The sequence below is a fragment of the Trichomycterus rosablanca genome, chromosome 1 (genome assembly GCF_030014385.1).
Source record: "Trichomycterus rosablanca isolate fTriRos1 chromosome 1, fTriRos1.hap1, whole genome shotgun sequence".
NCBI lineage: Eukaryota > Metazoa > Chordata > Actinopteri > Siluriformes > Trichomycteridae > Trichomycterus > Trichomycterus rosablanca.
This window is the reverse complement of record NC_085988.1, coordinates 23661635-23677359: the sequence shown is the minus strand read 5'-3', so window position 1 is coordinate 23677359 and position 15725 is coordinate 23661635. Positions and strand designations below refer to the sequence as shown.

Here is a 15725-nt window from a genome sequence, read left to right as displayed (position 1 = left end):
TGATAAAATGGACAGTGAGTGTAGAAACAAGGAGGTGGTTTTAATGTTATGGCTGATCAGTGTATATTAGCACTTACTTTCAGTTGGTCCAACTGCTCATCTGTAATCTATAGACAGTCCCTTTTCTTTAAATGTGAGGATTGACACAAACATTTAAATATAATTATATTGTCTTTCTGTTTCTCTTTTAGATGTTGACGTTACCAAAGATCCCTGTATGAAGGTGCTCTGTCCTCCTCACAAAGTGTGTGTGAGTCATGACCTTCAAATGGCGGTCTGCACCATTCACAAACCGTTACAACACAGGTAATATCTCTCTCTCTCTCTCTCTCTCTCTCTCTCTCTCTCTCTCTCTCTCTCTCTCTCTCTCTCTCTCTTTCTCTGTTGTGGGAATTTCCTTCAGTGGTGGTTGTAAGCCAGCGTTGAAATGATATTAGCTAAATTACTCTTACTCACTGACGGCCTCCTCTCATAATCTCCTATTAATAGCACATCACCATCCTACTGCCATCTGTGCCAATCAATTACTGAATAAACACCATGAAATCCTCTTGCAAATCTAAATGAGTGACTTCCAAATGATCCAGCTAAAGGAGCCATATAATCACAGTTCACATTCAGCCTGAATCAGTGCTGGGGCACTTGCATTTGGTGGTTAACGCAGGAAATTGGAATGTGCGGACGGAGTGCAGACTCAAATTTTTCATGTAATGACTGGCTTCTGATTTTCTGCCTATTGGTCAAGTTTTAGGTTAGTCTGAGTAAATCAGTTAGATTTTTGATACTGTTTTTTTTCATCAGTAATAGCCCTTGATATCAAGTCTATAAAGTTCCAAAACTTTGATGGCTTTAAGAAGTTTTAAAAATGTAGGAACAGTCATTTAAAAACAGTAACATTATAACATTGTTATGTCACACAGACATGTATACAACAGGCATCGTTACCATTGTTATATAATTAACTTTTTAATACCCCACACCCAGTGGTGTATGAAGTACCTGAAAGCCATACTTGTGTAAAAATTCACTTTGACAGAAGTAAAAGTCACCTTTTACTTGAGTAAAAGTCTTAATGTACTGTATATGATGTTTATTGTACTCGTATTGGCAATAGAAGTAGAAGTAAATGCTGTTAAAATAAATAATTGCGTAAGCTGTCAGAATAAAAAAAATATATATGAAGGTTGTTCTTTTAAGCCTATAAACCACCTTAACAATGGAGCCTACCCTATACCTCCAGAAAAAACAAGGTCTTTACGTCAGAAGAATTTATAGAACAAAATACATTTTCTTTCTTCCCTCTGAACATGATTTGTGCCAAATCATGATTTTTTTTCCTCATTACCAGCCTTAAATTGCCCTGTTCCAACTTTTTTAGAATGTGCTGTAAGCCAAAAATGCATGTATGTGTATATTAACAGTTGAAATGAAGTTGACTTGACAAAATATGAAATATTTTGGGTTTATGTAAGATGAAATAAGAGTCATTGTAGATGTAAGAAACACTGCATCTCTTTTATTTGCATTTTCTATACTGTTACAATGTTTTCTGATTTGGGTTGTACATTCAAGTCATAGATATATCCCTATAACCTATAACCACTGAATTTCCAGAAGAGTTGAAGCTGTTATAGCTGCAAAGGGTGGGCCGACATCATATTAAACCCTATGGATTAAGAATGGGACGCCACTCAAGTTAATATGCATGTGAAGGCAGACGAGCGAATACTTTTGGCAATATAGTGTATGTTAACTTGAAGCAGCAGCTGAAAAATCATCCATGAAAAGTTGGAAAAGTTAAAAACTAGGAAACGCAAAGAAATTTTTTTTAAACATTATTTTCTTGTTGAGACTATTAAAGGGTTAAAGACGTGCATTTTACTCAACACCATGAATCTTTCCTCTGCCGGTATAATTCAGAATTTAGCTGAGGAAATATTTGTTGGCAGGTGAGTTTTTAAAAATTATGGACGTGTCTTCATGTGTTTTGCACTGAATTAATTCCAACAAAATGTAGTGAAACGTTATATCTGTGGTTCAAATGTAATAAAAAATTTTAGCTAAATATCTGCACTTAAATAATCTAAACATAAGAGGCGCTTCAGCCGATAACTTTCACAATGATCACTTTTAGAGAGCTTGTTTGCACTTGCGCATTAATGCTTGCCTGCAGTTTGTGACACATCTTACATCATTTAGCTACTCAATTTCTTCTCTTTTTTTTCTTGTAGTAACGAGTAACGCATTTACTTATGGCAGATGTATTAGAGTAAAAGTATACATTTTCTTTTTTTTAATATTGAATAAAGTGCATATACTCAAAATATACTTAAGAACTGTAACAAAGTATTAATACTTTGTTACTTTACATCACTGCCCCCACCTTCTCTTTATGGAAGACAGGTCTGGATTGCAGACAGGCCAGCCTAGTACCTCCACTCTCTTACTTTGGAGCCAGGCTGTTGTAACACTTGGAAGAATATGGCCTGGCATTGTCTTGCTGCAACAAGCAGTTGCTAAGTTGTCCCTTAAAAAGCCTTTTTATTTAGTATTTTGCAGTATTAGATAAAGAATTCATCAGTTTTTAATGCAGCACTCTCCAAGGGTTTGAATAGTTACTAGCTTTAAAGTGGTTTTGGGTTTTTCCTTTACACACAGAGATTTCTATTAAACTTTTAATAATGTTACAAACTGTAGACTGTCTTTTTTCCTGGCTGCTCCTGAGTTGCCACAGTGGATCATTCTGATCATTCTGGTTTTTGAAGCATGTTGCAGACTAAACGACAAATTGCATTACAAAATACTGCTTTTTGTTTTTATTTGCATGTTTCAATTTTTTACTGTTTTTTTACATCACACAAACCATGCTATATGCTCACTGAGAGCACAGCGTCACACATTAAAGGAGAATCACACACATACACACTTAGTGTTTGCATGACCTTTCTAACCCATCATTAGCTCATTGTTTAATTAGTACATCTCACACACAGACCTGCTGCATTTCAAACCTGTTATTATAGCGCTCGGGTCAAACTCTTTCACCATTTACCTACAATTATACATGAATTACTGACTGTTACCTCACTATCTTTACTGTTTAATGAGTTATTAATTGGTCTATCAAGTCGCTATCTTCCCTTTTTTTGTTAGGGCGCATGCACATGAGAAGCGGCTGTGCCATTGTTTTCTATTGAGGGTGGCGGTGCTGCTTAGCTTGCAGCTGTGCTTTCCTAAGCTCCACTTAGACAGCACTTTCACTGCGTTGGGCTCATGATTTTTGCGCTTGCCTTGGCGCTCAAAGATCACCTGATTGAACTTTGACCCAGTTTCCAATGAGATCAAAATGTTTGATATGACGTAGTAAAAGCAACTCAGACGATATGAACAAAACTTAACGTGAACAAAACTTAACGTGACTTATTGTATCAAAACAATGGCCGAGGAATTCTATTAGTGGAGAGAACTTATAATCAGTAATAATTAACAGAAGTTAAGTGTTCCTGTGTCGTTCTTTTAGTACACAGACATGTTTTAGACTTTTGGAAAAGCTGATTCTCACAATTTCTCAGCACCTGAGCTATAACACAAGTTTAAAGTGAAACAGTGAGGTAAACACAGATACATGTGAACTCTTTTAGAGTGAATTTGACGGTTATTTTACACAAATGCATATTTGTGTCATGGTGCACTTTTTTGACGTTTTACCGCACGTGGTAAGACAAGCGCTGAGCAAAGTGAGGGTTTGCGGTGAGGCTCACGGTTTTGCCTCATCTCATGTCAATGCGCCCTTAGAGTTTTTTTGCTTTATTACTCTCTATATTCTGTTTCAGTGTCAAACCAAGGAAGGGCAGCCATCTCCATAAGCACTGGAAGGTAGCAATGAACCATGGAAAATGTACTCCTTGTCCTGTTGTCCATCCCAGCCCTGTGTGTGGCTCAGATGGTCACACCTACTCATCAAAGGTAGTTTTATCTTCATGTGGTGCAATATCGTTTTAACACATTTTTAACCTTTCTCTTACAGAAAATATTTAAATATCTTTCCTTTAACATGTAACAATGCAGAAGCTATATAATATAATATAATGTATAAATCAGCATCTATCAGTTTTAAAGTGGATTTAAAGTGCACTTACAAGCCTTTACATTAGGTTTACTCAACGTGATGTATATTTGTTGGCCATATACACCTAATAAATGGATGTACTTTGTGGAAGGGAGTGAAGGGACTACAGATAAACAGTCAATACAGTCAGTAATTGTTTACCTATAAAGTTTATCTATATGGTAAGCGTAGATTATAAATTGCTCAGTAAATGTACACAGAACAGGTGTACTGAATAAATGTATCATGACAGTTTTGCCGAATGTGATCTTGCTGTACACTAGCAGGTAATACGCTGGTGGGAAAAGATACGTTATCTGCTTTAAAGCTCTCATTCAACAATATACAGTGCACAGGAATGCAGTATCTATGTGTGTGTGAGGTGTGTTAATAACAGACAAATAAAGATTTTTTAACTGTAATCAACACACTATTAATACGTGTGAAATCCCATCCTTGTTTCTGTATAAAATGTCAGAAAAAAGATAAATCTCATTCGTGTTGGTTCTCTACATTTTAATAGTGTTCTGCATGGCTGCTAATTTACTTTTTGCACTTTTACATCCTCTGCTGTGATACACACAGAGAATGAATAATTAGTTGAAGTTTATTAGACTGCAGCAGCTTTTGCATTATGCATAATGTATAAGTAATTGCTTCAGTTTCTTTATTGGATTTGTAATAAAGTGCAAATCAGTTTAATTTAAAATAAAAAATATTGACAATGACTTTGGTGATTTAGTACATCACTTGTTCGTTCTTATTGCTGGTTTACTCCTGCCTTTCTGAGTACTGCACTGCAGGCTGGTAAATTGTGCATTTTGAACTATGTTGCCCATAACACCTCTCTGTCTGTGTCCAGTGTAAGCTGGATTTTCAGGCATGTGTTTCCAGCAAAAGCCTTACAATGAAGTGTGAGGGGCCATGTCCCTGCCTGCCCGGACATGAAGTCTTCAAACCACACACTAAAAAGAATGGTGAGTCACTTCTAGTTTTAATGATGCATTTTGGATATATGAACATCATGTTTTAAGTGATTAGATTTGGTTCTGGTCATTCAGAGTTAAATGCCAGTAAGAAGTAGATAAAAGAGAGTAAGCATCAGGGTAAGGCAGTATAAAATGTAGAATTTGGGTTCAGTCCAGGATACATTGAAAAATATTCAAGTTGAAGGTACTACATATACTACATATACTCTTACCAGTTTATGAATGCACACTGTGCTCTTTGCTTGTGGACCACTTTAGTACTAGGAGTTAAGTTTATTGGGCTTTTTCTTGACCATTGGACTGGGTATGAGTTGGTTCTCAATGACATTTGAGTTCCTTTTGTCTGGCAAACATTTAGACCATGTATACCAACATCACAAGTGCACCAAGGGAAAATTGTCACTCACATTGTCACTTACATGCTTATTTTAAAATGTGTCATAAATGCTTTATAAATAATTGCTGATTAGTTGTCCTGTTAGTTTTCCTGATAATTTTCTAAATTAAATACATTTTAGTAAAAACAACCACTTTTTACAATCCCATCCACTTTATTTATTGGGAAAACTTGCAGCACAGTGGTCTAATGTACTAGTCCACCGCCTTTAGATCAACACTTAGTTGTGCTATCAACCATCCTGGTGCCCACACTTGCATGACTGGTTGTGCTTGTATGGGGGGAAAATTACAAATTAATTGTCGCAGTACAGTTCATGGCACCTGCACTAGCAAAGAATGTACAGATTCCAAATAGGAGGAAAAAAAGCATTAAGGAAACAAATTATTCTCTAATAACTCAAAAGAACAGTTAGACTATCAGCTCTGTAGGTTTTGGAACTGCATACTAAATGTATTTTAAATATGTTAGACTTTTAACTGTAACAGAATGTGTTGCTGAATGTATTTAGAATAGTGTATTCAGTATCAAACCATAAACGCATTTTCAGATTTCTGCCCTAATCTGATTGCGGTGCACTGTATAGTGGGATGTGTACAATTATCAAGACTGAAGAATATGGTTGGTTACAGCTGCAATACATGAAAATCAATGGGGGCTTGGGTGGCACTGCAGCAAAACACACTGGCACACCAGAGCTGTAATCTTGAACTCATGAGTTTGAATCTCAACTCTGCAAGCTGGGCACCTACAGGGGTTGGACAAAATAACTGAAACAACCCAGATTGTATCCAAAAAACATAAAACCACGGCTGCCCAAATCTCGGCAGAATTAAATGTGCACCTCAACTCTCCTGTTTCCACCAGAACTGTCCGTCGGGAGCTCCACAGGGTCAATATACATGGCCGGGCTGCTATAGCCAAACCTTTGGTCACTCGTGCCAATGCCAAACGTCGGTTTCAATGGTGCAAGGAGCGCAAATCTTGGGCTGTGGACAATGTGAAACATGTATTGTTCTCTGATGAGTCCACCTTTACTGTTTTCCCCACATCCGGGAGAGTTACGGTGTGGAGAAGCCCCAAAGAAGCGTACCACCCAGACTGTTGCATGCCCAGAGTGAAGCATGGGGGTGGATCAGTGATGGTTTGGGCTGCCATATCATGGCATTCCCTTGGCCCAATACTTGTGCTAGATGGGCGCGTCACTGCCAAGGACTACCGAACCATTCTGGAGGACCATGTGCATCCAATGGCGGTGCCGTGTATCAGGATGACAATGCACCAATACACACAGCAAGACTGGTGAAAGATTGGTTTGATGAACATGAAAGTGAAGTTGAACATCTCCCATGGCCTGCACAGTCACCAGATCTAAATATTATTGAGCCACTTTGGGGTGTTTTGGAGAAGCGAGTCAGGAAACGTTTTCCTCCACCAGCATCACGTAGTGACCTGGCCACTATCCTGCAAGAAGAATGGCTTAAAATCCCTCTGACCACTGTGCAGGACTTGTATATGTCATTTCCAAGACGAATTGACGCTGTATTGGCCGCAAAAGGAGGCCCTACACCATACTAATAAATTATTGTGGTCTAAAACCACCAGGTGTTTCAGTTATTTTGTCTAACCCCTGTATATACTAAATATTGATACTGAGCAGCATATGAACTTTGGGATAAAAATGCATAAATAGAAAAAAAAATACATCAATAAGAAAGACGTAAGGACCTTTTACATGTTTTGGTTATATTACTTTTTAGATAAAACATTTATAAAGGTAAATTTGGTAATTATTGCCTTCCTTTAAATCCTTTAAATGCCATCTTCAGATGAAACCACAGTGACATCAAAATGTGTAATACTTTAGGTTATTCAGTTCTTTTTTTTAAATGTTACTTTAATTCACATGTTGAATTGTAATGTAAACAGATCCCTCCTCCTGTGTATCAGTAAGGATGAGGGTTGATGTTTGCATTTATTGATTGTGGAACGTGGAGGTTTAAGTAGGATTTCACAGTTGACATTAGCTTGCTAAGGCTATTAGAAAGTAAGTAAAAGAACTCAACATTGGAGTAACATGGATGAACTTTAAGTTGGGCATCTAAACAAGTCCCCAAAGAGCAATAAATACAAGTCACACATACACGTATTTTTACGAGAAAATGTCAGAATGTTTATGGACAGTTGGTCTTATATGCATTTAATTATTAATGCCTGCCTGGCTGCAAGTGTGTGTGTGGTTGTGTGTGTGTACATGCTAAAGGAGGATTGCTGGCAAATCAATTGACCCCTTCACTTTTGATTATGTGATATTCATGTGCATTTTACTAACCCCCTGCAGTCATAGTGCTTGGCAAAAACTATGCTATCTCATTTTGACCATTTCACAATCTAACCAGGAACAGCACACTGTTCGTGTTGTTAACCCCTGAAAAAAGAATCTGCTGCCCTGATCCCAGACTGGAAAACCAGCCCAGCGAGATCACCTCCCAAATTTTTAAATGAACCCAAGTAATCAATCATCCCATAATTAATTGCCGCAGTACTAGCAATGCCGCAGTACTAGTTCCTGTGTATCATTAAGGATGAGGGTTGATGTTTGCATTTATTGATTTTGGAAGGTGGAGGTTTAAGTAGGATTTCACAGTTGACATTAGCTAGCTAGTCAGTAAAAAAAAAACACAGCAGTGATGTAACATGGATGAACTGTACAGTGGTAATTTAAACTGGTCCCAAAAGAGCAATAAATACAAGTCTACACATATCTTTAAGAGAAAATGTCAGAATGTTTATGGACAGTTGGTCTTATATGCCTTTAATTATTAATGCCTGCCTGGCTGTAAGTGTGTGTGTGTGGGTGGGTGTGTGTGTGCATGCATGCATGCTAGGAGGATTGCTGGCAAATCAATTGACCCCTTAACTTCTGATTATGTGATATTCATGTGCATTTTACTAACCCCCTACAGTCATACTGCTTGGTAAAAACTATGCATAAATTATATTTATTTGAGACAGTTTGAAGTAAGAAACTCTGTGTTTTTTTTTATTATTTGCATTTGCCATGCTGTCCCAACTTTTTCTGATTTGGGGTTGTACTAATACTAATAATGTCACTAATAATATGTTTGATATGTGATTATTCCATTGTGTAAAAGCAATCCAGGAGTGCTTTTATACAATGGAATAATCACACATCAAACCTTTACAGAGTAATAATAGTAGTAGTGGTCAAAGTAGAAAACCACTGTTTGGCATTAAAGCAATTTTTACCAATACAGCTGAAGTAATTGTTTTTAAAGTAATTGTTCTTATATTTTAAAATCAAGTAGTTGTGATGTTGTGAGATTTCTAAAAGAGTTCAGGTGTAGTTTCCAAATATCTCCTGCAGCCCTCTCATCTCTTCCATTTTGGATAATTTAGTTAAATTAAAGTCTGGTGCTGAAATTGAACAATTTTGATGAGCTAAATGCTTTGTGCTATTGGTGAAATTGGTTTATTACATACCCAATACCCAGAAGAGGTTTTAAATCACTAAAACAAACAAAGAGTCAATAGCTTTTTGTTCTCTTTTATTCCTTATTAAATCTGGCTAAATTAAATGGATTTATTCTCCGTAAAGAAAATGAATGATTGATTCAGGTTTTCAGGTTTCAGTTGCACTGTAACAAAATACATGCCCACATTCAGCTTCAGAATTATATAATGTGCCTGAAAAATGTATTTTTGGTTTATTTGCTTAACCTCACATTAAATATATTTTATATACTGTATAAGTATGTGGACACCTCTTTCAAGTATTGAGTTCACATGTTTTATTAACATAGTTTGACGGGTTTGGTATGGAGAAACTCCAGGGTCCTGCACAGAGCCCTGACCTTAACCCAGTTAAACACCTTTGTGAATAAATGGAATGCTGATCCCAAGCCAGACTGCCTCTTCCAACTTAAACACTCTGAAACATTTTGGAAAGCTTTACCTGTATATTGTCATGGCTATAAAGGTACTTGTTGTAGAAAATGTAAGTGAATAATAATAAGAAGAATTGACAAAATATAAACAGCTTTATGAAGGTTTTATAGATCAGGAAATTACTGATTTAGGTTTGGTAAGTCCTTTATTAGTCTACATGAACTCCATGATAATTAACACTTACATGCGGTTAAACGTATACATGCAGATTATAGAAAGGTAATATACTGTACAATAAACGGTAAATGTACTGTAATAATGAAATTACCTTGAAACTCAGCATCAATTGGTTTTGAGTTTTAAGGTATTTTTTCCCATAAGGATGTATGGGAAACCTGTTAATGTGTTCCATGGTCCCATGGAACTGCATATATTTTAGACTTATGTAAAATAATGGGGTGGTTTTTGACACTTATATGCTGAAAATAACACAACTATAATATAAAAACACAATTAAAAACACTTAAAAATCAATATAAAATACAATAAAACCTGCACTTTAGCTTTACTTCTTTATTGTTTCCTTATGCTTCTTAATTAGTGGAGAGAACTTATAAGCAGTAATAATTAAGAGAGGTTTAGTGTTTCTATGTGGCTCTTTTAATACATTAAGTTACATTATTTTTTTAAGATAAGCGTCTCTCAAAGAAGCTGATTCTTACAATTCCTCAGAACCCCGAGCTGTAACACAAGTTTAAAAGTGAAACAGGAGAAAAATCCAGATAAACACAGATCCATGTGGAGCTTTCAGAGTGAATTTGATGGTTATTCCACACAAATGAAGATTTGTCTCATGTTCGCATGATGTTTTACTGCACCGCTCAAGCCGAACGCTAAACAAAGCAGCAGTCGCACACATGTTGAGTGTAAGGGAAACGTTGAGTTTAAGGGTACAAATTTCTTGATGAAGGGTGTTGAGTTTAGGGGACGTTGAATTACAATGTACCACTGTATTATTTAAATAATAAATGTGACTTAGATATGAAAGCTTGCAGCTTAAATAACAAAAAGCAGAATCATAATGTTCAACAAATAATAAGCAAAACGCATAAAAGTTCAAATAACAACAATCAGAATGCTGATCATTAATGAGCAGAAGGTACAAAGCCCAATAGTATCAGTTCACTACTGAGACACTTTGACCCAACCCACTATGCCTGCACAAAAGAAAACTCCAGGACTGTAGATCAGGATGTAGCTTGACAAAACTTTTCCTGATAGCGTGGCCTGGTGTCTTTGCATGCAGAGTTTATATTTATGGCACCTTTTCCTCCAACTGTTTATAGCTTGCTATTAGATGTACTTGGCAGTAACCCTGAGGTGAGAGGGTATTATTTTATTTTGTATTTATTTTGTATTTATTTTGTTGAAGAGATGTGCTGGCAAGCAGTATAATTTTGAAGCTGTAAAATAGGCCATGTGGTGTCTGGCCTGAAAGTTTTGGTAAACTATGGTGAAGTCTCACTGTAAGGTCTGAGTCTGATAAGGCCACAAAAGGTGGAGCCTGGTCAGCTGATATTTGTAATGATTTTTTATGACTTATGAAGTGGGACATCTGACATTAGTGTAAGACCTAAGTAAAATGTTACCAACTGTCTTTAAATTACATGTAGTTATTTAATTATACAACAACTAAGCATAACATTATGACCACTGACAGGTGAAGTGAATAACACTGATTATCTCTTCATCACGGCACCTGTTAGTGGGTTGGATATATTAAACAGCAAGTAAAAATTTTTTTTTTTTTTTTTAATTATCTATTTTTTTCCACTTTTTTCTTCCAATTTTTATCCCTATTCTAGTCGTGTCCAATTACCCTGATTGTGTCCTCTATACTGATTCGACCCTTTTTCCGCTGACTGAGGACGCCACTCAACTGACTTGCGCCCCCTCCGGCACGCAATCAGTACAGCCTGCATTTTTCACCTGCACGAGCCGAGTTCATACACCGAGAGACACTGCGCACGGAGGGTCACACCCCCCTCAATGTTATTCCTCAGCCCTGTGCAGGTGCCGTCAGTCAACCAGCAGGGGCCGCAGTTGTACCAGTTATGAGGACCTATGCTCTGACTCTACCCCTAAGCCCCTGAACAACAGCCAAACGTTGTTCATACTGCCGCCCAACCCAGTCGGAAAGGTAGAGCTGAGTTTCGATACGATGCATCTAGAAACCCAACTCTGGTGCGCTAGCGTACTTTACCGCTGCGCCACCTGAGCGGCGCAAGTAAACATTTTATCCTCAAAGTTGATATGTTAGAAGCAGGAAAAATGGGCAAGTGTAAGGATTTGAGCGAGTTTGACAAGGGGCAAATTATGATGGCTAGACGACTGGGTCAGAGCATCTCCAAAACTGCAGCTCTTGTGGGGTGTTCCTGGTCTGCAGTGGTCAGTATCTATCAAAAGTGGTCCAAGGAAGGAACAGTGGTAAACCAGCGACAGGGTCATGAATGGCCAAGGTTTATTGATGCACGTAGGGAGTAAAGACTGGCCTGTGTGGTCAGATCCAAAAGACGAGCTACTGTAGCTCAAAATGCTGAAGAAGTTAATGCTGGTTCTGAAAGAAAGGTGTCAGGATAAACAGTGCATCACAGTTTGTTGCGTATGGGGCTGCATAGCCGCAGACCAGTCAGGGTGCCCATGCTGATCCCTGTCCACAGCCGAAAGCACCAACAATGGGCACGTGACATTGGAACTGGACCACGGAGCAATGGATGAAGGTGGCCTGGTCTGATGAATCACGTTTTCTTTTACATCACATGGATAGGGCATGTGCGTCACTTACCTGGGGAACACATGGCACCAGGATGCACTATGGGAAAAAGGCAAGCCGGTGGATGCAGTGTGATGCATTGTGCAATGTTTTGCTGGGAAACTTTGGGTCCTGCCATCCATGTGGATGTTACTTTGACACGAACCACCTACCTAAGCATTGTTGCAGACCATGTACACCCTTCCATGGAAACAGTGTTCCCTGGTGCCTGTGGCCTCTTTCAGCAGGATAATGCACCCTGCCACAATGTGTGATGTGCTGGACAAACAAGTTCAATCCATGGAGGCCCCACCTCACAACATACAGGAGTTAAAGGATCTGCTGCTGACATCTTGGTGCCAGATACCACAGCACACCTTCAGGGGTCTAGTGGAGTCCATGCCTCGACGGGTCAGGGCTGTTATTAGGAAAGTGCTCATAATGTTATGCCTGGTCGGTGTATAATCTGACTGCAGTGGTAACAGTTTGTGGAAAATAAAGCCTTGTGTATTCATTATAATTGGAATTTTGGCACAGATTTCAAGCTTGGTCTGAATGGCAATGTATCGGTTTATCTGAATGACAGAGATTATTTCTCCTCTGCTCTTAGTTGCATAATAAAACAGTGTTTGAGGTGAGATGGTTGTCATTGTGATTGCAGTCAGTGTTTGCATTAAGTGCAGCTTGAGGCGACATCTGTCTGCTGGGTACAATCAGAGGTGGACAGTGATGGGATGTGACAATTCAGACAGTAATTACAGCAAATGTCTAGAGAGTTATTGAAAGATTATATGGTGTTAAAGAATACAGGAAGATGTATAGTTATTCATCTTAAATTTTATATTACGACAAAGCAAATCCTCTGCCTCCTCTTCTACTTTCGGCCTTTCTCTTTAGGGGTCGCCACAGTATATAATTAATTTCCATTTTACACTGTCTTGAGCATCCATAAATCTACTCTTTGGCCTTTCTCTTCTCCTTCTACCTAGTGGCACTTATCCCTCCTCTGCACATGCCCAAACTATCTCAATCCCTTCTCTCTAACATCCTGTCTGTACTGTCCTTCCGCCGTTCCTAAGCTGCGTCCGAAATCGCATACTTCCATACTCAATAGTACGTGAAATGAGGACGCGAGAGCGGTTAGTATGTCCGAATACATAGTATACACAAAGAGGTACCAGGATGACCTACTTATTGGGCAGCCATGTTTGAGTATGCAAGCGATGCACACTTGCGGTCCGCTAATGTATCCCATAATGCAACTGGAGCTGCGTAGGCGTTCGAAGCAGAATAAGAAACAAGAAAGATAGCGAAAAACTGAGTCCTCTGTTCACAAGTGTAAGTAAGATAAATAAAATATTTTTTTTTAAAGACAAATAAATAACAAAAATTTTGGCGAGTGGGTTTTGCAATGAGTCTGTAACTATGGTGATATTACGTCATCACGTCCTCACGTCATCACTTGACGTTGGTAAGATGGCGGATGTAGTACGTAGCGGTGTTGTGTGCATACTGCATACTTCTGTACTGTAAGTATGTACTTTTTTACCGGCTGAGTAGTGCATACTTCCTCCAATCTAGTACATACTCTGTAAGTATGCGATTTCGGACGCAGCTCTAGTCTTATCCATCTTTGTCGCCCCCTGCTTCATCTCCTGCCTCCAAGCCATATAACATAACAGGCTATACTACTGTCTTGTAAACTTTCCCTTTCACTCTGGTGGATACTCTTCTATCACAAATTACTTCTGTCACTCCACACCATCCATTCCATCCTGCCTGCACTCGCTTCACTTCTCTACCACACTCTCCATTACTTTGTACACTCGACCTCAAGTGTTCAAACTCGTCCACTTTCATCAACTCAGCTCCTTGCACCTTAACCTTTCTGCTGCCCGCTGTCTTATTCACACACATACATTTCATTTTACTCTTGCTACCTTTCATTACCCCTTTCTACAATGCATACCTCCATCTTTAAGGGCTCTCCTTATCCTGCTTTACTCTCGCTCCAGATCATATTGTCATCTGCGAACATCATATTCCATGAAGACTCCTGCCTAACCTCATCCGTCAGCCTGTCCCTGGCCATTGCAAAGGACTTAGAGCTGACCCTTGATGTACTTCCACTTTAAACCATGTCTGTCATTCTCAATGCACATCTCACTGCTAATACACTGTCCTCATGCATATCTTGCACCACCCTCACATACCTCTCTGCCACTTCTGATTTCCTCATAGAATACCACAGCTCCTCTCAGCACACTATCATAAGCTTACTTTAGATTTACGTTTACACTGTGTGATGGTCCATCCTAGATGCCTCCGAGCCCAGAGAAGTCGACACCGCTTCTGGACATGGTTAACATAAGGCTTCTTTTTTGCACACTAAAGTTTTAAGTAACACTTGTGCATGTAACTCTGTATTGTAGTGCTTGACCAAGGTTTTCCAAAGTAATCCCTTGCCCATGTGGTTATATCAGCAATTGTTGTGTGGTGGTTCTTGATGCACCCTTGGCCTTTACGCACTGAAATTCCTCCCGATTCCTTGAATCGTTTAATGATATTATGCACTGTAGAGAGAGAAATATGCAAATCCCTTCCAATCTTCCTTTGAGGTACATTGTTTTTAAACATTTCAATCATTTTATCATGCATTTGTTGACAAACTAGAGATCTTCTGATCATCTTTGCTCATCAAAGACTCAGCCTTTCCTGGATGCTGCTTTTGTACCAAACCATGATTACAATCACCTGTTGACAACAGCTGTTTGGAATCACATCATTATTTAGTTTTTTCACCTCATTACTAGCCCTAAATTGCATTCATCCCAACTTTTTTTGGAATGTGTTGCAGGCCTGAAATGCAGGAATGAAGGTATATTAACAAATGAAATGAAGTTCAGCAGACAAAAGATGAAATATCTTGGGTTAAAAATGTCTGCAATCAAATAAAAGTCAAAGTAAATGTGAGGAACACTGCATTTTTATTTTATTTGCATTTTCCATACTGTCCCAACTTTTTCTGATTTGGGGTTGTACAAACACAAAATGCAATTCCTTCTGTCCTTTGCTATACTTCTCTGTCAACGTTCTCAAATCAAACATGCTGGCATGTTACCATATTTTTTGCTTACAAATCGTATCCTCTTTTCTCAACCTAGCTCCCACTATTCTTTTCCAAATCTTCATGCTGTAGCTAATCGACTTTATGCATCTGCTGTAACTGCTACTCACCCTAATTCTTAACAGTTGAAATCATTATGCTTCTTCTCCACTATTTAGCTATCTTCTCACATTCTTAATTGTTAATCAATCTAGTTAAACACCACTGCCATTTCTCCTTAACATTTCCTTGCCCTTACTGGTATGTCATTTGGGCCAACTGCCTTTCCACTCTTTACTGTCTTTACAGCTGCCCTCACTTCCTTCTTGTTAACCCGAGGCACTCTATGGCTCACTATTGAGCTACTATGTCTGACCAATTGATACACCTCCTTTTTACCTTTC

General features: G+C 38.4%; 1 protein-coding gene across 1 annotated transcript in view; it reads left to right on the top strand.

Moving 5' to 3' along the window:
- Positions 1-15725, top strand: part of spock1 (SPARC (osteonectin), cwcv and kazal like domains proteoglycan 1) — a 311022-nt gene that overhangs the window by 276063 nt on the left and 19234 nt on the right. Inside the window, exons 4-6 of the mRNA XM_062990558.1 lie at positions 192-294; positions 3834-3966; positions 4971-5085. Coding sequence (XP_062846628.1) covers positions 192-294; positions 3834-3966; positions 4971-5085 — 351 coding nt within the window. The remainder of the gene's footprint in view (positions 1-191; positions 295-3833; positions 3967-4970; positions 5086-15725) is intronic.